We start from the raw sequence: 22379 nt of genomic DNA, 5'->3' as shown, positions 1-22379 counted from the left end.
CTCTTAGCAAAAGAGCACCAATTTATTTTTGCTTCTTCACAATTTCACAGATAGATTTGTTCTTACTGTAGACCTTAGCAACCTTAGCATACAATTATTTTTCTTTCCTATTGCATACAATTTTTTTTAACTTTATTTAGTCGAGAACTTTCATGTTTCCACTTACAGGAAGCACTTCATGGCTTCTCTTTGTCATATTCTTCGGCATATCACTACTCTTGCATTTTGGGGTCATTATTTAAGTAAAATAAGAATTACTTAACACAAGCACTGTGATACTGTGACTGATCTGATTACCAAGACAGCTACTAAGTGACGAGCCACTGGTAGTGCATATACAGTGTGAATACGTTGGGATGATTCATGTCCTAGGCGGGACGGAGAGGGACGGCATGAGATTTAAAACTTTATGAATTGTTTACTTCTGGAATTTCCACTTAATATTTTTGGATCGCAGTTGACTATAGGAAACTGAAACCACAGAAAGCAAAACTGTGGATAAGGGGTGATTACTGTATAAAAAAAGACTACTTCATTATTTATGGGCTTCTTAATGACTTTTCATCTATATTTACACTGTCCAAAACAGTAACTATTATTCTGATTGCACTGGACACATATTTCAAGCCACCTGTCGCTGTCAGCTACTGTAATAAGCAGTATAGATATAGAATACTTCCAACAACACATTAAGTTCTATTACTAGATAACACTGATATGGAGTTTGGGAGGTCAATTCCTAACTTACTAAAGGCCAAAGAGTCATATGGACTTGGATATAGATTCTTAGGAAGTCATTTAACTTCTCTAGAGCCTGACTCCTTTCTGTAAAATGGACTAATACACCCAACATCGCAAGGCTGCTGAAAAGATCAAATAAAAATATATGTAAAATGTCTAGGACAGAGCGTTTGGCACACAGTAAATATCTGATAAACATTAGTTCTCTTCTATAATGTGGGTGGATGATTTCTTAATCTTACTATCATGCTTATTCAAAAGGCCAATGAGCTCCATGTTGTTAAATTCATCAACATTGGCCCTATTGACTACTCTCCCCTTGAAATAGAGGCATACCTCAGAGGTATTCCAGGTTTGGTTCCAGACCACAGCAATAAAACAAGCTGTAATCTTTTTGTAGATGGGGGGTCTTTTCCTTCGATTTGTAAGAAACAACTGTGAAGTGCAAGTAAGCAAAGCGCATTAAAATGACTTTACTCTATCCTTTGGTTCTGTAATACCATACTCATCTTCCCACTTCTCTGACTTTCACAGTATTCTTTGGGAGCTCATATTCCTCCAGTAAACTTTTTTTTTTATGTTAGAGGCCATTATGATTGCATTCTAGCACCTCTTTTTTTCCATGTTATATTCCCTTCCCTAGGCAATTCCACCTATAGTTTCAAATACCTATGTAAGAGACTTCAATTTTCTATTTCCACAACATACCTTTCATCTGAATTTTAGAACATATATCTAATTGCCTACAATCATTTCACCCTGAAAGTTCCAAAGGTAAGTTCAAACCCAATGTCAAAATCAAAAGAACCATGGTTCTTACCTGGTAACACCATCAACCCAGTTGTTTAACTCAGAAGTCATCTTTGAAATTTTTCTCTCCCTCACCTTCAATCCTTCAACTAACTGAGAGCTATTGATCTTAAATCCTATTCACTGTTGCCCATTTCCACATTTCTCATCCTAATTCAAGCTATTTTCATCTCTTCTGGATTACTATGGTTAAGTCTTAACTAATTTTCCCACATCCATTCTTACTGCCTCTCCTCCCTTTCAATACACAACACTACAATACCAGTTCTGCCTTCTGAGACTATCAAAATTCCTTCTAGTTTGGCTTCTAAACGACATTTTAAACAGTTAAGATAGTTATACCACTGTACTCCTAGCTAAGCATTCTTAGTTCCTTCTATATTCTGACATCTGTTTCAGGGTCACATGTTGTCATAATCTCTAAAAATGTATACCCCTTCCCCTGAACATAATGCATGGAGAGAAGTTAGCAATTTGTGCAAAAACTGAGACTTGCACAGTTTAAAGTTTCAAACCATAATGACTATTGTTAGTTTTTAAATGTTTCCAGCTGAAAGGTGTTAACCCATTAAATATATATTAAGTATCTACTATGTGTCAGGCATTGTTCAGGTGTTTGGGGACAAAATAGTACCAAAACTGACAAACCCTATTCTCACAGAACTTGCAATAGAATGAAGAAGAAATACAATGAACTTAAGTTAGTAAATTATACAATATATTGGAAAGTAATAAATGCTACAGAGAAATATCTGGCTTAAAGAGGGTGAGGGAATGTGGGAGGGCCTGCTATTTTATACAGAGTAGTCAGAGAAAACCTCAGTAGCACAGAAGTGTGGCTGGAGAAAGAGTGAGGTAATGAAGTCAGAGGAAGAAGAGGCACAAAACATTGAGCCATAATAGGACTATGAACTTTACTATGGCTGAGAAAGGAAGCCATTTGAGAAGAGAAGTGACAAGATCTAACATATTTTAACAGGGTCACTCTAGCTGTTGAGACCATAGGTGAACAAAGGTCAGTGAGACATTTTACGAAGCTATTTTGTAAGTGAGAGATGATGATGGTGTTTTTACATTTTATTTTGTGTGTTTTTTCTTTTATTCTCTTGTTTTCACATTTTATATTGAAACTTTATGTGTCTAAGCACTAGGAAATTACAAAGCCAAAACTTAAAAAAAAAAAAAGACTATGAGGATAATGCAAAGATGAGTTAGTTCTTGGGAATAGCAACAGATGATACTGGCTATTTTAAATCTGAGCTCTACTCTGCTACTAACAGTTATCAACATTCAGATGCAACAAGATGCAAGGCTATTAATTTATTCTTTGGGTCAGAGGACATAAATAAGAATTCAGGTTTTAAGCTTCTTTATTTCACGAGTCAAGATCCAATTTACATGACTAAAAGACAAGGGCAAGTATGGCAAAGCTTGCCAAATAAGTTACAATGAATATGCTAGAGATGTATGACTTTATATTACTTTTATGCCTGCTACTCTCTTTAGTTAGGTTTTATAATTCTCTGATGTACAGTCACTATTTGAATGTAAAACGAAGTGATTAATATACTTGCAAGCACCAAAAAAATATAGTGAAAAAGTGCAGCAGCAATAAGAATTGCTAATTAAAAAAAAACAACACACACACAACCTCATACTGCATAAAAACAATATAAAGTAAATTCAGATTATCTTTGATATGGCAGTATGAAATAAAAATATCCAAAGATAATTTCAAAATTTCTTCTGCCCAGTAAATTAAAATAACAACACAAACAAAAGGCCCATAAACATTTTGCTGCAGCTATTTACCAATAACAAAAAAGTGAGATGATAAAGCCAACTGCCAAAGCAGGAAAGAGAAAGCAATGATCTAGAAACTTCCTTATATATCAAAATTTGAATACTACCACCAGTAAAATAAAAAAACGACCTGTTATTTAAGAATGTTTTGCGTTCAATATTCTGCTACCAAGCTAAGTAGTTATTTGTATGAATTAACCTTTCTTTTAAAAAGAGAAAAATACATTTCAACATGCCTTTTCCAAAATTCAGTGAAAATTCCCAATTTGGGAAAATTTAAGATCAGCATTTACTAGCCAAAGCATTATATTTAATTTTTTCTGATCATTTTTGCTTAGTTCACTGGTAGTACGATAGAAGTTAGTTAAAATGTAATCCAAAATGAATGAAAAACACTCAACTCGGAGACACTGTATGTAATGTGGTAATCCTATTCTATATAATAAAAACCCTAATATGCAAATCCACTGAACAGCAGAACCACCAGTCACTATGAGGTGCACTGACCACCAGGGGGTAGACGCGCAAGGCAGGAGCCGCCCCCTGGTGGTCAGTGCGCTCCCACAGGGTGAGCTCACTCAGCCAGAAGCCGGGCTCAGGGCTGTGGAGCGCAACAGCGATGGCAGGAGCCTCTCCCACCTCCATTGCAGGCTGGAGGCAAGGAGTGAGGGGTCCTGGGCTGCGAGAGCCCCCACTGCGAGAGGGATGTCTGACTGCTGGCTTACCATCGGGCTTAGGCAGGCGACATGCCCCAAGAGGACCGGGCCTCTAGACCTATACGGGGAGTATTTTAAAATTCAATATTTGAATCTGTGAATGTTTTAATCAACTCCTTTGAATCAAGTGTTTACTTTAAAAAAAACAAGTTTTCAAAATGCGTGTGTAGGTGGCCAAGCCCGCCAGCCATCTGAAGGTCTCTAAATGGTTCCAAATCCCTGGGTCTGAGGAGGGGCGGACTGATCAAGCTGAGTTTAGATCTCCTACCCTTTTGTTGTCAGCCCAGAAAACGGATTTAAACTTCGGGGGTGGGAGAATCGTCAGAAATTGAGAGCCTGGGGCAGACGCCGACGTCGGGAAGAAAGCGCCGGCTCGTCCCCATTCGTGCGCTCGGAGAGGTCACCGCGTAGTAAAGTTTGGTTTCACTTGCGGGCTCGGGCGCAATTGACAAAGCCGAGGCTCCCCCAGGAAAGCGGACACAGAGGTCGGGGAGCCCCCGGAAGCCCGGCGGGACACGTTTCCACTGCGGGGAGGGGCTGTGTGTGCGGGGGGCTCGGTGGTGGAGCCCCCTTGCCCACCCCGCGCGCGGCGGCCGCAGGCCGGGCCGGCTGAGGCGCTGGCTAGGCCACAAGGAGGAAATGGGACCGGGTGCCGACGGTGAGGCGGCGCCCGGAGCGGGGCCTCCCTTGCGGGGAAGCGGACCCCTTCTCGCCGCTGCTTCCCCCGCCTCGAGAGGCAGCTCCAACTTTCCTCCAAGCGCAGGACGTCGCCCGGGCCCCGCGAGGTCCCGAAACTTTGTCCGCCCTCCCGTCGCCAGCCTGTAACCCCCACCCCGTCCCGACAGCTGCGCGAGCCCATCCAGCCCCGAGGTCGGCCCGTGTTTACCTCAGGCCGAGGTCGAAGCGCTGGCTCCGCCGGCGGCGGCGGCGGCGGCCCCACGGCAGGTCCCTAGGTCCCCGTCACGCCGCTGCCAAGTTCCCCAACATGGACTCCTCAGTCCGCTTTGGAGGTGTTCCGGGGCCCCTGGGGGCGCCGGGTCGGGAGGCGGCCGAGGCAATGAAGGGAGCGGACCGAGCTGCGCTGCTCCGCGCGGCTTGCGCCACCGCTGCTCCCCCTCCCCCCGCCTTGTCTGGCCTCCTCCCTCCCTGCGGGGCCCCTCTCCCCCGCCCTCCGCGCCGCGCCGCCGCGCCGCTACTAGTCGACACACTACGGTGATGACGACGGCCGCCGGACGCGCGGCAGGCACTCCCCCTACTCTCCAGCTCTGGCTCCGCGCGCGCCGCTGCACAGCTAGGCGGCACCTCAGGGGGGCGCTAGCAAACCACCGTTTGCGACAGAGGAACGTGGCGGGCGGAGTCACGTCACGCGGCCTGAGAGCTGGAAGGAGACAGGCAGCGAGGACTTCTGGGAAACATTCCCGGTCCCGCCTCTTTCTCCCCCCTCTCCCCCCCCCACCCACTGCGGGCGGTGCGCATGCGCCCTGCGTAGACTGCGGGAGTGGAAGCTGCTTTGGCGGCGGTTCGGAGAAGTGGCCGAAGACGCTCCACGAGGCTCTTGGGGGGGACCTGGATGTGAACGGGTTCGCGCGGCGTTTGCTATCCTATTGTTAGGGTAATCCGACATCAAAAGAGCGTTAATAAGGTGTTCGGCGGCGGATGGAGTTTTTACCCGGCCGCGTTGCTCACCTGGAATACATTCTGCGCGAAGGTTGAAATATGTGTAACTTGTAAGCCTTCCTCGTTCCTCCCACCTGGTGGGCATTTTAAAAAATTCCCGAGTGTAGGCTAGATCGTGACTTAGGATTATCCACTCACTAAGTCGCCAGAGCCTACGATGTGGGGCGTGTGTGCCCTTGCCTGCGGCTTCCCGTCGGGCTGTCAAACCTCGTCTTACCGCACCAGTCTCTCTCCAGACTTTGGCAGAGTCGCTGACTCTTTCGCTCCGTGTTTGTTTATTCCTCTGGACAATTGCTTCAAGCTACCGACGGCTCTCTCTGCCCTCGGTGTCCGCCCCTTCCACCGGGTGGTCCTGTCAGCCCCCCCAGCCCAGGCCATCGTCCAGCCGGCCGCCCCCGCGGGATGGGCCGCGCCGGGCCGCGCCGCCACGTGGCTTTCCCAGTCTCAGCCACAGCCCGCCTTGCGGCTCGCCCCGTGTCCCGTCGTCGGTCCCCTAACTCCCTCTCTGTGCGCGCCGTCCTCTCCCAGCCGCACGGAGCCCTGCCCGGGAGGACTTTCCGCCCCGTTCCTCCAGGCCCCGCCCACGGGCCACCTCTGGCCGCACTCGCCCCGAGGAGGCTGGTTGCCCGGTCCCCTGCTCCCCGAAGAGTGAGCTGGCTTCTCTGGCACCGTCATCCTGTGCGTGGTGTTGGGTCTGCTCAGGGTCTGCCTCCCAGTGTGGGCACGGGGACAGTGTCTTACCACTTCTGTAACATCTGGGCCTGTCACTCAAAGACTTGGTAAATAATTGCTGAACGGAATATATGGATGGCAGCCTTGTTTCTTTCTATTTCAAAGTCTTGGGGAGTTTTACAGTGTATCGTTTTTGGTTTTTTTTTTTTTAATACATTTTATTTATTTTTTACAGAGAGGAAGAGAGAGGGATAGAGAGTCAGAAACATTGAGAGAGAAACACTGATCAGCCGCCTCCTGCACATCCCCCACCAGGGATGTACCCGCAACCAAGGCACATGCCCTTGACCGGAATCGAACCTGGGACCCTTGACGCTCTATCCACTGAGCCAAACCGGTTTCGGCTACAGTGTATCGTTTTTGATATGAAGTTTGGGCATTTAGATGGGCTTTAGTGTGTTTGGGATATTGGAACGGTGAGCTAGAGTAGTTAAAATGCTTTCTTCTGATGGCAGAAGGAAATTCTTATGGAGGGCCTGTCTCTGTCACTATGAGAGCAAGCAGTACATTATAAGATATATTTTCAGCCGAAACCGCTTTGGCTCAGTGGATAGAGCGTCGGCCTGCGGACTCAAGGGTCCCAGGTTCGATTCTGGTCAAGGGCATGTACCTTGGTTGCGGGCACATCCCCAGTAGGGGGTGTGCAAGAGGCAGCTGATCGATGTTTCTCTCTCATCAATGTTTCTAACTCTATCCCTCTCCCTTCCTCTCTGTAAAAAATCAATAAAATATATTTTTAAAAAAGATATATTTTCAAGGATGATTAATACAATCACTGAAAACTTTGTTCAAAGAATTGTATGATAGAACCAGATAAAAAATAACACTGTTATGAGCTATCCAACACTATAAGGTATAGCTTTGTTATGGATGCATGTATGCCTTCATCCTAGGGCCGCGGTCGGCAAACTGCGGCTCGCGAGCCACATGCGGCTCTTTGGCCCCTTGAGTGTGGCTCTTCCACAAAATACCACAGCCTGGGCGAGTCTATTTTGAAGAAGTGGCATTAGAAGAAGTTTAAGTTTAGAAAATTCGGCTCTCAAAAGAAATTTCAATCGTTGTACTGTTGATATTTGGCTCTGTTGACTAATGAGTTTTCCGACCACTGTCTAGGGAATCAGACCTTTAGGAGTGTAACTCCATATACTTTTTTTTTAAAACCCTCACCCGAAGATATTTTTTCCATTGATTTCTAGAGAGAGTGGAGGGAGGGGGAGAGACAAAGAGAGAGAAACATCAATGTGAGAGAGACAAATTGACATGCTGCCTCCCACACCTGCCCCAACCAGGGCCAGGTATTTGAGCCTACAACCCAGATGCATGCCCTTGACCAGAATGGAACCGGGGACCCTTCAGTCTGCAGGCCCACACTCTATCCATTGAGCCAAACTGGCTAGGGCCACATAGAGACTTTTGTTGCAACATTCTTCTGTGTTATTTTACATAAAAATCAATTTGGGGGAAATGTCCTGTCTTAAAACTTAAAGGTCAAATGATAACTTTTGCCAAATAGAAATCTATGATTTTTAAATTGAAAATAACAGTATACTGTTTCAGCAATACTGAACAATACAAATCTTTTTGTATATTTATTCACTGGTAGATCATACATTTTTCATTTTTTACAGCTGGCCTCCTAGGTATTATGTGATCATGCTTTGAAAGAAAAATGCTCTTAATGATCATGTACTAATGGTTTCTACTTTCATGTGGAAATAGAAGAGGGTGGTGGTTTGTAACAGACCATCTCTTGCCTCCCTAGGGAAAAGACCATGTATATTTCTGTACATGCAGCACTCTTCTAATTATGTTTGCATGATGAAGATTTATTATCTTCACTGTTGTTTCAATATTTTTACTTATAATAAAGAAATACAGATTAAATAAATAAAATATGAACTATAAAATGCAGGAGTAAAGATTGTCATACCAATCATCACCATCAACATTTTAGTTTTGATTATAACCATTAAAAAACACAGACTATATGCATCATAAAACAACATTCAACTGAATGCCCAGTTGATGTTTTGCAGTTTAACCGACACTTAAAATATCAAACCTGTCACAGAGCAACAGAAACCTATAGTGGCATTTTTAAAAATGAAGGGTAATCAGTGTATTGATTTTGACAGCTTTATCAGAAATAACTGCTATTATTAATTTACCATTATAAATTGAATACAAAATAAATTTCAAATTAAGAGGGAGAATCTATCTATATATAAAAAAGCCTAAGTGACCATTGCAACTGAACAGACGACCGAACAGGCTGCGTAGGGTGACCAGGCCGGCAGGGGGGTTAGTGAGGGGCGACCAAATGACCAAACAGCAGGCCGCGTGGGGTGACCAGGCCTGCAGGGGGGGCAGGTGGGGGTGACCAGGCCATCATAGGGGGCAGTAAGGGGCGACCAGACTGGCGGGCGGGGGCAGTTAGGGGTGACCAGGCTGTCGGGGGGGCAGTTGGGGGCAACTAGGCTGGCAGGGGCTACAGTTGGGGGTGACCAGGCCAGCGGGAAATGGGGGGCAGTTAGGGGTGATAAGGCAGGCAGGCAGGTGAGCAGTTAGGAGCCAGTGATTCCAGATTGTGAGAGGGATGTCCTGACTGCCGGTTTAGGCCCAATCTGGCAGTTGGACATCCCCCAAGCGGTCCCGGATTGGAGAGGGTGCAGGCTGGGCTGAGGGGACCCCCATCCAGTGCATGAATTTCGTGCACCAGGCCTCTAGTATATATATAAAAGCCTAACCGACTGACCAACTGAATGACCTGTCAACTAGTCACTATGACACACACTGACCACCAGGGAGCAGACGCTTAATGCAGGAGCTGCCCCCTGGTGGTTAGTGTGCTCCCACAGCCAACCTCCCAAGGTCCCTTCCCCACCGCCAACCTCCCACGGCCCCGATTGGCCCTGATCGGCCAGGCTGAGGGACCCCACCTGTGCACGAATTTGTGCACCAAGCCTCTAGTCAAGGTATAAAGACATTGGATTAAGTGGGAAACAAATATGGACTCTGTCATTTAAGACCTTTGCAGTTTTGAAACAAATCACCTAATTTTTCTGATCCTGAGTTTCCATATCTATTACAATAGAAGTTTTTATTTTAATGGTCTGTTGCACTTTTACAACAGAAGCATATGAATTCAGTTTAAGCAAAACCTAACCAAATATACAATATCTTAGTAAGGAATGAAAAATGATTGCTATTAGGAAAAGTTAATTTACAGGAATTTTTAAAAGCCAATGGTTTCTGTTTTCACAACTGTAAAGAATTTTAATCAGGAGTATACTGATTATCATCCAGTTGTTTTCTTTGTGGAACTAAATTTATTTCAGCAATGATCAGTTGGGTGTCTACAATCTGGGAGGTACTGTGAAATGATTATAGGTGAATGAATATTGTTTCAAAGACAGTTTAGTAGATAAGACAAGTCTAAAAACAAACTAAGGATGACATAAATGTTATAAAAGTAATAAAAACAAAGTGTTGATTGAGGTAGAGGATGTCAAATGAGGGAGAGACTATAAAAAGGACCAAAGACAATTTAATAAAAGCAAATCTGAACAAAATACAGTGTATCCTTGAACAACACAGATTTGAACTACATGGGTCCATTTATATACATATCTTTATTAACAAATGTACAGTACTATAAATGTATTTTCCTTATGATTTTCTTAATATTTTTCTTTCCTCTAGCTTACTTTATTGTAAAAAGACAGTATATAATACATATAAACATACAAAATATATGTTAATTGGGTGTTTATATTATCGGGGTAAAGCTTCAGGTCAACAGTAGGCTATTAGTAGTTAAGTTTTGGGGGAGTCAAAACTTATATACAGGTTTTCAATTTCCAGTAGTGAGTTGTTCAAGAGTCAATTGCATAGTCAGGTATTATTCCACATTTGAAAATTCTAGTTTCTCTCAGATTGGTCTCCCAATCCCCACAGCACCTCTTTCACATTTTTACCACTCCCCTCAAATCTCAACCTGTCAATCACTCCTGCTGAGCCCTTCAACCCTGAACCCAGCATAAGATCTTAGCACACAGTCTTTTTTTTTTTTAAGTGTTTTTATTGGTTTCAGAGAGGAAGGGAGAGGGATAGAGAGATAGAAACATCAATGATGAGAGAGAATCATTGATTGGCTGCTTCCTGCCTGCCCCCTACTGGGGGGGATCGAGCCCGCAACCCAGGCATGTGTCCTTGGCTGGAATCGAACCTGGGACCCTTTAGTCCACAGGCCGATGCTCTATCCACTGAGCCAAACCAGCTAGGGCTAGCACACGGTCTTTATAGGAAACTATGGGCCTGTTGCAGGAAGATTCCTGCAAAACTTCCGGCGGGCTTCCCTCCTGCCACCGCCCCCTCTCCCGCCCCCCACCTCTCCCGCTGCACCCGCAGCTGGCCACCGCCGCCGCCACCGCCTCTGCGGCCACGCATGTCGCTGCCGCCGCTGCGCACCCTGTCCCACCCACCCGCCCCACCGCACCTGTGGCCACCGCTGCCGCCGCTGCACACCCCAACCCGCTGCCGCTGCCGCCGCCGCCACCCTCCACTGCCTGCCTCTGCGGCCCCACGTGCCGCCCACGCCTTCCCTCTAGCAGCCGCCTTGTTTTCCACTTTCCCTCCCTTTTCCTTCTATGCTGACTTCAGTCTTCACTCCTCCCTCCCTCCGCGTATGCAAATTAACCACCATCTTTGTTGGGTTAATTTGCATACTCGCTGTGATTGGCTGTGGGCGTAGCAAAGGTACGGTCAATTAGCATTTTTCTCTTTTATTAGTGTAGATAACTTCCTCAACTTCTTTCTCTATACCTGCCAAGTCTGTATATAGCTGTCTGTATCCACACACACTTGTTTTCCTCCCTCACACAGGAAGAACGAACTCTTCTCTCACTAAGGCTTAACTTTCTTTCTACTTGTCCTGTAAGTCTGTTCCAGATTTTGGGATTTATAGACCGTTTAGTAGATAAGACAAGTCTAATCTACATTTCTAACCTTTTGGGAACTGACATAGGGCTGCTAGCTTTTTTAACCTTGACAAATAATAGTATACATTTTACAATCCTTCCATCTCTTATCCCCATGATTTCATAAAAGAATGCATTTGCTACACTAAATACTAAGTTCTGTGCACTACTCTGTTTATTTGCATTTCCTTGTGGAACAGTGACGCTATCTGGTGCATTTGGGACTCTGTCTGAAACAGGTCCCCGCCTTCCCCTCCGGGCCTGCTCCATGGGTTATGCTGTTTTTAATATTTTTAAAATCTATTCTTTACTGGAGATTAATTTATCTCTCCTCTTGCCAAATCAAAAATAGTTTACATTTTAAGACTGCTTCCTCATTTCACTTTCTATTCATTTTTAAAAAAGGTAATAAGCATTCATTTTACATATTCAACACAGAGGTATATGAAACATATTCAAAAGTACATAAAGAAAAATACCGTTTTCTGCTTCCCATCCCAATCCTAGGTAAAACCCATGTTAAAGATGGATGTTTCTCTTCATACTTTTTCCAATGGTTATAGAAACACATATAAACAGAGGTTCCAATTTTTACTTTTACAAATAACAAATCATACCATATATATTTTTCTGTAACTTTCTTTTTCTTACTCAACTGTTTATCATGGATACTCTCCTTTTTTTAAAATATGTTTTTTATTGATTTTTGAGAGAGAGAGTGGAAGGGAGAGCTAGAGAGAGATAGAAACATCAATAGAGTGAAACATTGATTGGCTGCCTCCTGCATACTCCCTGCTGGGGATTGAGCCCACAATCCAGGCATGTGTCCTAACTGGGTTGACGCTCAAACACTTTGTCACACCAGCCAGGCATATCATGGATACTCTTATGTAGCTCAATCTTTTAACCAGCTGCACGAATTTCATGCACCGGGCCTCTAGTATTATATACTAGTAGTATTAATGAACTATAATTTTTGAGTCATTCCTTTGTTGATTAATAATGCAGATTTGTCTAGATTTTGTGCCATTATAAATAATGCTGGAATAACTTTTCTTACACATGTATCTTTTTTAAATTGTGCATTTAATTTTTATATAGAATTGACTTCTTAAGGTGATATTATAGAGACAAAAGATATGTACAATTTCTATTTTAATACGTACTTCCTGTAGAAGGTATATATTGGTTTGGTTTGGTTTGTTTTGCCACCCAGCATTCATCTTCTCCTTTTCTGGGTAAAAGCACCTTGGTTTTCTTTAGATAAATTAGTCCCCCTTTTATCTGAATCCATCGGATTACAAATGGTATTGACTCCTCCACTGGCTCCTATGTTTGGTCAATAAGAGCATAATATTCCACTAGTTGTAATGTTCTATAGTTCAGGGGTGGGCACATGACTCAATGCAGGCCAATAACAATTAGATCAAGAACTTTTACTTTCTGCTGGACTTGTTGCTGTAAGGATGTTAGCTCTTTTCATGAAGAGAGAACTTTACTGAAAATAACTTCCACGCAGAGGAAGGCAGAACTAAGACAAGGAAAGAGACTGGATTGTAATGATAACATTAGGTAGGTTTGATTCAGTTATATCTTCATTTTCATTTGTTTGACTCTATAAATGACTTTTAGAGAGGAGGTTTGCCTGTAACCAAAGATGTCTTGAGTGACACTGCCAGATTACCTCTAGAATTATTGCAGTCTACACTCTAATTAAAGGTAGAAGAATGTCTTGCCATGAATTTTCAATTTTTTGTTGAAATGTAAAATGTATGCATTAAATGCTGTCACTGTTATTTTAATTAGTGTTTCCCTGACAAGTGGGGTTGAACTTCTTTTCATATATTTATGGGCCGTTTATAGCTTTTGTATGTTTTTATATTAAGTTGTTTGTCTTTTTCTTCTTTTTAAAAAACAACATGGTTTTACTCATTTCAGAGAAAGGAAGGTAGAGGGAGAGAGAGATAGAAACATCAATGATGAGAGAGAATCATCAATTGGCTATCTCCTGCAACCCTCCTACTGGGGTTTATGCCCACAATCTAGGAATGGGCTCTGACTGAGAATTGAACTGTGACCTCCTGGTTCATAGGTCGACATTCAACCACTGATCCACACAGGCCGGGTTCATGTCCACTTTTATAGATTCACTCTTTATTTCTTTTTCTCCCTCCAGACTCTGACCAAGCAGACAAGCCTTAAGCCAGTGCCTATACTTTCCATACAAAGTAAAGGACCAAATACACAAGCCAAAATATTGCCCATTTAGAGGTATTCCCCTCACTGCTGTTTTTCAGGGCCACTCCTAAGCGGGCTACCTGTGGCACTTGGACATTGGGACTGCCTCTTTTTGGTCTGGAAGAAGGGAAGGCCAGACCAAGCATGCGATATAAAGTTTTTATTGGACTCAGACCAGGAGTCCATGGGTCTTGAGTGGCAGAGCTCACAGAATGAGTTGGTGTGTTTGTAGAAGACCAGGCACTGCAATGTGTTTCTGTAGAACCTGCCAGAGATGTGGATGCCCTCGCAGCGCATGTCCACCATCCTCCTGCCTAGCAGGAGTATTACTTGGTCACAATCATTACCCAATAACTCATGAGATGGCCTCGGCTATCTTTTGCCCCCATCTTTGTGGGAAAAGCCAGGAACTATTCTATAAAAGGTATAGTATGTGTCTCCACCACAGATGACATAATCTCACTCCTGAACCCTGGGAATCTGTGTTGTGATTCTCACATTGGGGCTTGCCATCAACTTTTAAATGTTTATATAGACAAGAATATTCAAATATACAAATACATTTTTTTTAAAAGCAAAAATCTTTACAAATCTCATAATTAGGGACAATTCCTATCAAATCATCAACATCCTAGTGAACATCTTTTTAGACCTTTTTCTCTATATTTAAGTAAATAAACAAAACAGTATAATGCTTTCATAACTGCTTTTTGATTCAATGATATGTTAATGAATCTAGATTTATATAATTCCTTTGTTTGTATATATCATAAATTAACCAGTTTGCTGTTGGTACAGTTCTTAGCTGGGTAGTACTGCCCCCTAGAGTATGTTTTGTGTCTAGAGAATATATATTGAAATATTATTTTGTTACAAATTACTTTCCTTTTATTTCCCTCTTATATTACAGTTAGGTATATTTTGTTGTAGGTATCTTGACTTTCATTTCAGAGCTGTATAGGGCGTGTTAAAATATTTATTTTTAAAAGAGAACTGAGTTGTTTGGAGTTGAGAAGCTTTGCTTATAGATGTAGATAGAGAATTTCCAATTTTCAATATTACAAAACATGCTCTGATGAACATCTTTATGCATTTATCCTTTGGAGTGGGTTTGGTACATTAAGGAGTATGCATGTTTAACATGTTGACACATTGCACCAGTGTACCCAGATGCCACAGGGCATGAGATTGCCAATTCCCTAATATACTCACAAAAAAGAACACAATTCTGATGTTGATAGAGGTTGTTCTTTCCATCAGAGCTAGATAAGATTTTCTTAAAACTTTTATTTTATGTCTGGGCATAAACCTAGAACCCTCCCTATGATTTTGAAAGTTCCAGGAACTTACTTTATTTCTAGTTGTTTCTTAGTTTAATTTCTAACTTCAACTGACTTATTTTTCTCTTCTTTTTTTTTAATAACAGCTATATTGAGATATACATCATATTCCATACAATATACCCATTTAAAGTTTATAATACAGTGGTTTTTAGTATATTCACCAAATCATGCAGCCATCACCATGATCAATTTTATAACATTGTTCTAATCACCCCTCCCTTAAATCCCATACCCTTTAGTAGGTACTCCTCAAACCTCCCACCCCCAATCTTCCAGCTGTACACAACCACTAATATACTTTCTGTCTCTATTCTGGACATTTCATATAAATGGAATCATACAATATGTGGGCTTTTATGACTGGCTTCTTTCATTTAGCCTGTATGTGATAGTATGTAGCAGTACTTCACTTCTTTTATTATTTTTAAAACTAGAGGCCTGATGCACGAAATTCGTGCAAGGGGTTGGCCCCAGCCGCTGCGGCGGCTTCCTCTTCCTCGGCGCTGTGGCCAGGGCCCTCTGCCTCGGCCCCCGCTGCCACAGCTTCGTCTGGAAGGATGTCCAGTCCAATTAGCATATTAGGCTTTTATTATTATAAAGGCCTGGTGCACGAAATTTGTGCACGGGGGCAAGAGGGGGGGTCCCTCAGCCCAGCCTGCACCCTTTCCAATCCGGAATTCCTCAGGGGATGTCCGACTGCCCAGCCTGCGCCCTTTCCAATCCGGGACCACTGGTTCCTAACCACTCACCTGCCTGCCTGCCTGATCACCCCTAACCCCTCTGCCTGCCTGCCTGATTGTCCCTAACTGCTCCCCTACCAGCCTGATCATCCCTAACTGCTCCACTGCTGGTCTGATCACCCCTAACCACCTCTGCCTCACCCCTCACCCGGGACCCAGGATTCCCTCCTCTGGCCAGTCGCAGGCACCCAGGACCCAGGCTTCCCTCCCTCTGGCCAGCCGCAAGCACCCCAGACCCAGGCTGGCTTGGCCTGGGCTGCAGCTGCAGCTGCAGGTGCCCGGGACCGCGGAGCGGGTGGCTTGTCCCTCTCCCGGCCGCAGGCACAGGCACCCGGGACCGTGGAGACTGTGGGGTGTGCGGGTTGTCCCTCTCCCGGGCTGCAGGCACTGGCGCCCAGGACCGCGGGGCATGTGGCTTGTCCCACTCCTGGGCCGCAGCCTGGCTGGTCCCCTTTCCTCTCTCGCAAGCTCATTTGTGCCTGGCTGGTCCCCATTCCTCTCTCCCCAGTGTTGAGTGTCTGAGCCTTTACAGCATGAGGGTGTGAGGGTGTGATGACTATTTGCATATTAGCTCTTTATTATATAGGATTGCCTTTATTAAATACTAGAGGCCCGGTGCATGAAATTTGTGTATTGGGGGGAGGGGTCCCTCAGCCCAGCCTGCACTCTCTGGGGGATGTCCAACTGTGCGGATCAGGCCTGAACTGGCAGTCGGACATCCCGCTCGCAATCCGGGACGCTGCATGCACCAGTGACCATACTTTTCATACAAGTGAAAGGCATCTTGCTGTTGTATGGGCAGCTATATTTTTTTGCCCTGATTATAAAAAATAGTACATAACATGATCCTTCTGAGGCAGTAGTACCATTTCCCCTATCTTATGGGTGGAAAAACTGAAGCAGAGAGAAATAAAATAATTGGCTTTGTCACACAGTTATAAGTGTCAGAATCAGGGCTGACCACAAAATGTGCAAGCCAGAGTCCATGCATGTCATCGCTGCATCATCCTGTTTTTTCAGTGTTAGAGCAGCCTTGCCAGATTTTAATTTTTAAATCTAAGAGACTGTTCCCAATATATAGGTTAGGGTCCCTAGGCCTGGCCAGCGACCAGGGCCAATCTGTAGGGCGACCAGCGGGCGGGGCAATCAGGGGGCCACCGCTGGCACCCACCTAGGATGGTGGCCTGGCACTGCCCGCTGGCCAGCCCCGCCCTCCAATTGTTGCCACCAGTCGGGGGCAGCTCCTGCATTGAGCGTCTGCCCCCCCCACCCCCCCGTGGTCAGTGCGCGTCATAGTGACCGGTGGTTCCCCTGTTTGGTCGATTTGCATATTAGGGTTTTATTATTTAGGATTATTCTGTTGTATGGATATACTACGTTTTATTTACCTTTTCATCAACTGATGGGCATTTGGTTATATCTACTCATTTGGTATTTGAATGATGCTGTTAGGAATATTCATGAACAAGATTTTGTGTGGATATATGTTTTTATTTATCATGGGTATATACCTAGGAGTGAAATTGCTGGATCGTATGGTAACTCTGTGTTTAACTTTTTTTGTTGTTGTTAATCCTTACCTGAGGACATTTTTTCCATTGATTTTTAGAGAGAATGGAGGGGATGGGGAGAGACACAGAGAGAGAAACAACGTGAGAATCTGAGAGAGACACATTTGGTTGCCTCTCACCCATGTGGGGCAGGTGTGTGTGTGGGGGGGTAGATGCTCAAGTCTGCACCAAGGTAAGTGCCCTTGATCAGAATCAAACTCATGACCCTTGAGTTGAGGTATACTACCTCGCTGGCATATAGATGTGTTCACCTGGAAGCTCTACGGACCCTATACTTTTGGAATTTTTATGGAGGCTCTATCATGTAGGCATGACCAGTCATTAACTCAGTCTCCAGTCTTTCTCCTCTTCCTGGGAAGTTCCAAGCTTCTTATCATGGCTTGATGCTTCTTCTGACCTGAAACTCCCCAGGAACCCACCAAGAGTAGAACAAAAGACACTCCTACCATCCTGGAATTCCAAGGGGTTTAGAAGTTCAATGTCAAATATTAGAAAAAAAGATGCTCCTGATATTTTTATCACTTAGGGAATTATAAGGGTTTGGTAGCTCTGTGCCAGAAACTGGAAGCAGAGACCAGTTATTATTTCATAGGAGTTATCCCACAGTTCCTAGATATTGTTTTGCTCTTTTCAGGTTTTTTTTTTCTCTCTGCTTTTCAGTTTTGGAAGTTTCTATTGACTAGAGGCCTGGTGCATGAAAATTCATGCACTGGAGGGGGCGGTCCCTCAGCCCAGCCTGCCCCCTCTCACAGTCCGGGAGCCCTCAGGGGCAGGAGGTGACCCGGCGATCAGGGGAAGGCAATGCCCCATCACACCTCTGCTGCTGCCACTGCTGGCAGTGCAAGCCTCGGCCAGCCCTGGTTACATGAGCCTAGGGTGGCCCTGGGCGGCTGGGTAGCCGCCATCCAAGGCTTGCCTGCACCTCATGCCGGCCCTGGGCGGCTGGGGGGCTGAGGGGACTGGGGGACTCCGGAGGCAGGCGCATGGAGCGGCCGGGCCTGCCTGAGGGCAGACCCAGCCTTGCTGCACACTTGCCACCCTGGTGGGACTGAGGGGACTGGGCGCTGCCATCTTGTGGCTGTGGGCACTGCCATCTTTGAGGGCATGGCATTCAATTAGCATATTCCCTTCTTATTGGCTGTGGGCACCGCCATCTTTGAGGGTGGGGCAGTCAATTAGCATATCCCTCTTTATTGGCTGTGGGCACTGCCATCTTTATGATGCATGAGGGTCAATTAGCATATTCCCTCTTTGTTAATATCCTTATTCTCAAGCTCAGCTATTCTTTCCTTAACTGTGTCTTCATTTTTATGACTGTTTTTGACCACTAGCATTTCTTTTTTTATTCTTTCTTAGAATTTCCATCTCTCTGTTTACATTATCCATTTGTTCTTGCTTGTGGTCTACTTTATGCATTAGGGTACTTAGCATATTAACTATAGTTATTATAAATCCCCACTCAGATAATTTCAATATCCCTGCCATATATGTGTCTGGTGCTGATTCTTGTTCTGTCTTTTGAAAGTGTGTCTATGTTTTGTTTGCTTCTTAGTATGCCTTGTAATTTTTTTCTTTATAACTGTTTGTGATTTATTGTGCTTTTATAAACTGAATGTTTGTGTCCTCTAAAATTCAAAATTCCCCCCCAAAATGTTGAAACCTAATTCCCAATGTGATGGTTCCAGAGGTGGGGGCCTTTGAAAAATGATTAGATTATCAGGGACTAGTACCCTTATAAAATGGGACTACTGCCCTTATAAAAGAGCCCCCAGAGAGCCCCCATGCCTCTCCTGCCCTGTGAGAACACAATCAGAAAGTGACTGTCTGTGAACCAGGAAGTAGGCTCTCAAGAGACACCGAATCTGCCCTGACCGGTTTGGCTCAGGGGATAGCGTGTTGGTCGGCCTGCGGACTGAAGGGTCCCAGGTTGGATTCCAGTCAAAGGCATGGACCTTGGTTGCCGGCACATCCCCAGTAGAGGATGTGCAGGAGGTAGCTGATCAATGTTTCTCATGTTTCTCTCTCATTGATGTTTCTAACTCTCTATCCCTCTCCCTTCCTCTCTGTAAAAAAATCAATAAAATATATTTTTTTAAAAAAGAGAGAGAGAAACTGGAGGAGGAACCAAGATGGCGGCATAGTTAAACAACTAATCTGCTGCCTCACACAACAATTTCAAAAATACAACTAAAAGACAAAAACGTCTACCACCCAGAACCACGGGAAAGCTGGCTGAGTGGAAGATTTACAACTAAGAAGAGAAAGAAGCACAATCGCTGAAAAGCTGAGGTACGGAGGCACGCGAATCGGGCCGGCGGCGGGCGGCTGGGTGCACGGCTTTTCTTCAACCCGCAGGGAGACAAGCTCCCGATCACTCTGAAATCCAGTTTCTGGGGACACTCGGGGGACCCAGGCACCTACGGGGAGAAGCTGGACTCTCGGCCATCGGGTCGGAAAGTGAGAGTGACTTTTTTGCAGTGGTGCGCCCAGCAATCATTGTTTACTGCGCTGGAGCGCGGGGCGCAGGGACTTGGAAACGTGGAAAGGCAGAGACGGCTGACGGCAGCCATCGCCGTTGGCCACGCCCCAGCCTAGTGATGCCCTGAGACCCCGCCCAGCCCTGAGGCCCCGCCCTGAGGCCCCGCCCCGCACATTCTACAAACCCGCCCCGGCTCCACACAGCGGCTTTTGCATATAAATGGCCTGTTCTGGAGCAGCTTAACCAACTGCTGCTCCAGTCAGACTGCTCCAAAACCGCCCAAGCAAAGGAGGAGAAAACTAGCCCTTGCTGTAGCTCCTGCTGGGGGACACACAGTACACAAGGGTACACCAAGAGTGTCCACCTCAAGTAACTGGGAGGCTGACCTGTTGAACCAATAGGACACCTAGTATACAAAAACTACTCTACCTACTTAGGGAAGCAGAGAATATGAGAAGGCAAGGAAACAGATCACAAACCAAAGAAATGGAGGAGAACAAGCGACTGGACATAGAGTTCAAAACCACGGTTATAAGGTTTTTCAAGAATTTCATGGAAAAGGCCGATAAATTCAATGAGGACCAACTAGAAATTAAACGTACACTGACTGAGATAAAAAATATTATACAGAGACCCAAAAGCAGACTAGAGGATTGCAAGAATCAACTCAAAGATTTGGAATACAAAGAGGCCAAGGACACTCTTCCTGAAAAGGCCGATAAATTCAATGAGGACCAACTAGAAATTAAACATACACTGACTGAGATAAAAAATATTATACAGAGACCCAAAAGCAGACTAGAGGATTGCAAGAATCAACTCAAAGATTTGGAATACAAAGAGGCCAAGGACACTCTTCCAGAGAAGCATGAAGAGAAGAGAATTCAGAAAGTTGAAGATAGTGTAAGAAGCCTCTGGGACAACTTCAAGCAAACCAACATCAGAATTATGGGGGTACCAGAAGAAGAGAGAGAGCAAGATGCTGAAAACCTATTTGAAGAAATAATGAACGAAAACTTCCCCCACCTGATGAAAGAAATAGACTTACAAGTCCAGGAAGCATACAGAACCCCAAACAAAAGGAATCCAAAGAGGACCACACCAAGACACATCATAATTAAAATGCCAAGAGCAAAAGACAAAGAGAGAATCTTACAAGCAGCAAGAGAAAAACAGTTAGTTACCTACAAGGGAGCTCCCATACGATTATCAGCTAATTTCTCAACAGAAACCATGCAGGCCAGATGGGAGTGGCAAGAAATATTCAAAGTGATGAATAGCAGGAACCTACAACCAAGACTACTCTACCCAGCAAAGTTATCATTCAGAATTGAAGGGCAGATAAAGAGCTTCACAGATAAGAAAAAGCTAAAGGAGTTCATCACCACCAAACCAGCATTAAATGAAATGCTGAAAGGTATTCTTTAAAAAGAGGAAAAAGAAGAAGAAAGATAAAAATTATGAACAACAAATACATATCTATCAACAAGTGAATCTAAAAGTCAAGTGAATTAAAAATCTGAGGAACAGAATAAACTGGTGAACTTAATAGAATCAGGCATAGAATGGGAGTGGATTGATAATTCTCAGGGGGAAAGGGGTGTCTGTGTGGAGAGTATGGGAAGAGACTGGACAAAAATCATACACCTATGGATAAGGACAGCGGGGGGGGGGGAAGGTAAGGGAAGAGGGGGGGTAGGAACTGGGTGGTGGGGAGATATGTGGGGAAAAAGGAGAAACAATTGTAATCTGAACAATAAAGATTCATAAAAAAAAAAAAAAAGAGAGAGAGAGACACCAAATCTGCTGCCACCTTGACTTTGCAGTTTCCAGCATCCAGAACAGTGGGAAATAAATTTATGTTGTTTGGATTTGCGACCCAGCGTTCCCTCTCCCACAATACCCTGCGCTCTTTCTTTCCAACTTGCCCAGCACGATGGCTCCCACAAAGGAGGGTGGCGAGAAGAAGGGCCGCTCCGCCATCAACGAGGTGGTGACCAGGAAGTACACCATCAACATCCACAAGCACATCCACCGCGTGGGTTTCAAGACGCTTGCCCCTTGGGCACTCAAGGAGATCCAGAAATTTGCTCTGAACGAGCTAGGGACTCCAGACGTGTGCATTGACACCAGGCTCAACAAAACTGTCTGGGCCAAAGGAATAAGGAATGTCCCATATCGTATCCAGGTACCTTTGTCCAGAAAACGTAATGAGGATAAAGATTCACCAAACAATCTATATACATTGGTCACCTAGTGCCTGTCACCACTTTAAAAAATCTACAGACCGTTAATGTGGACGAGAACTAATGCTGATGGTCAAATAAAGTTACACAACTGAAAAAAAAAATGTTGTTTGTAAGCTATCCATCCTATGGTATTTTTGTTATAGTAGCCTGAGTGGAATAAGATACCTTGGGTGAAAGTAACTGTTTTAAATGGGTTATTAATTGGGTGGTATGTTCTGGGGAGAGAAGTGTTTATTGTATAGACCTATGATTAGGTCTCAAACTTATAGTGGACCTGTGCCGCTGGATGTGGACTTCACAG

The 22379-nt window shown here is 44.5% G+C and overlaps 2 protein-coding genes across 3 annotated transcripts in view; one reads left to right on the top strand and one right to left on the bottom strand.

Moving 5' to 3' along the window:
• SCAF11 (SR-related CTD associated factor 11) overlaps positions 1 to 5229 on the bottom strand; it is a 91986-nt gene extending 86757 nt beyond the window's left edge. The window contains exon 1 of one of the 2 annotated variants that reach the window (XM_028144219.2): positions 4957 to 5229. The gene's annotated coding sequence lies outside the window, so the exon portion shown is untranslated. The remainder of the gene's footprint in view (positions 1 to 4956) is intronic. The other variant, XM_028144217.2, reaches the window with a different exon arrangement.
• A 16403-nt stretch (positions 5230 to 21632) lies between these two features.
• LOC103285221 (60S ribosomal protein L31-like) lies at positions 21633 to 22156 on the top strand. The gene has a single exon (XM_028144227.2). The coding sequence runs from the start codon at positions 21766 to 21768 to the stop codon at positions 22084 to 22086; it is 321 nt and encodes a 106-aa protein (XP_028000028.2). The 5' UTR covers positions 21633 to 21765; the 3' UTR covers positions 22087 to 22156.
• The last annotated feature ends 223 nt before the right edge of the window (positions 22157 to 22379 follow it).

Source organism: Eptesicus fuscus, chromosome 7, assembly GCF_027574615.1.
Source record: "Eptesicus fuscus isolate TK198812 chromosome 7, DD_ASM_mEF_20220401, whole genome shotgun sequence".
NCBI classification, from domain to species: domain Eukaryota; kingdom Metazoa; phylum Chordata; class Mammalia; order Chiroptera; family Vespertilionidae; genus Eptesicus; species Eptesicus fuscus.
This window is presented reverse-complemented; position numbering and strand designations above follow the sequence as displayed.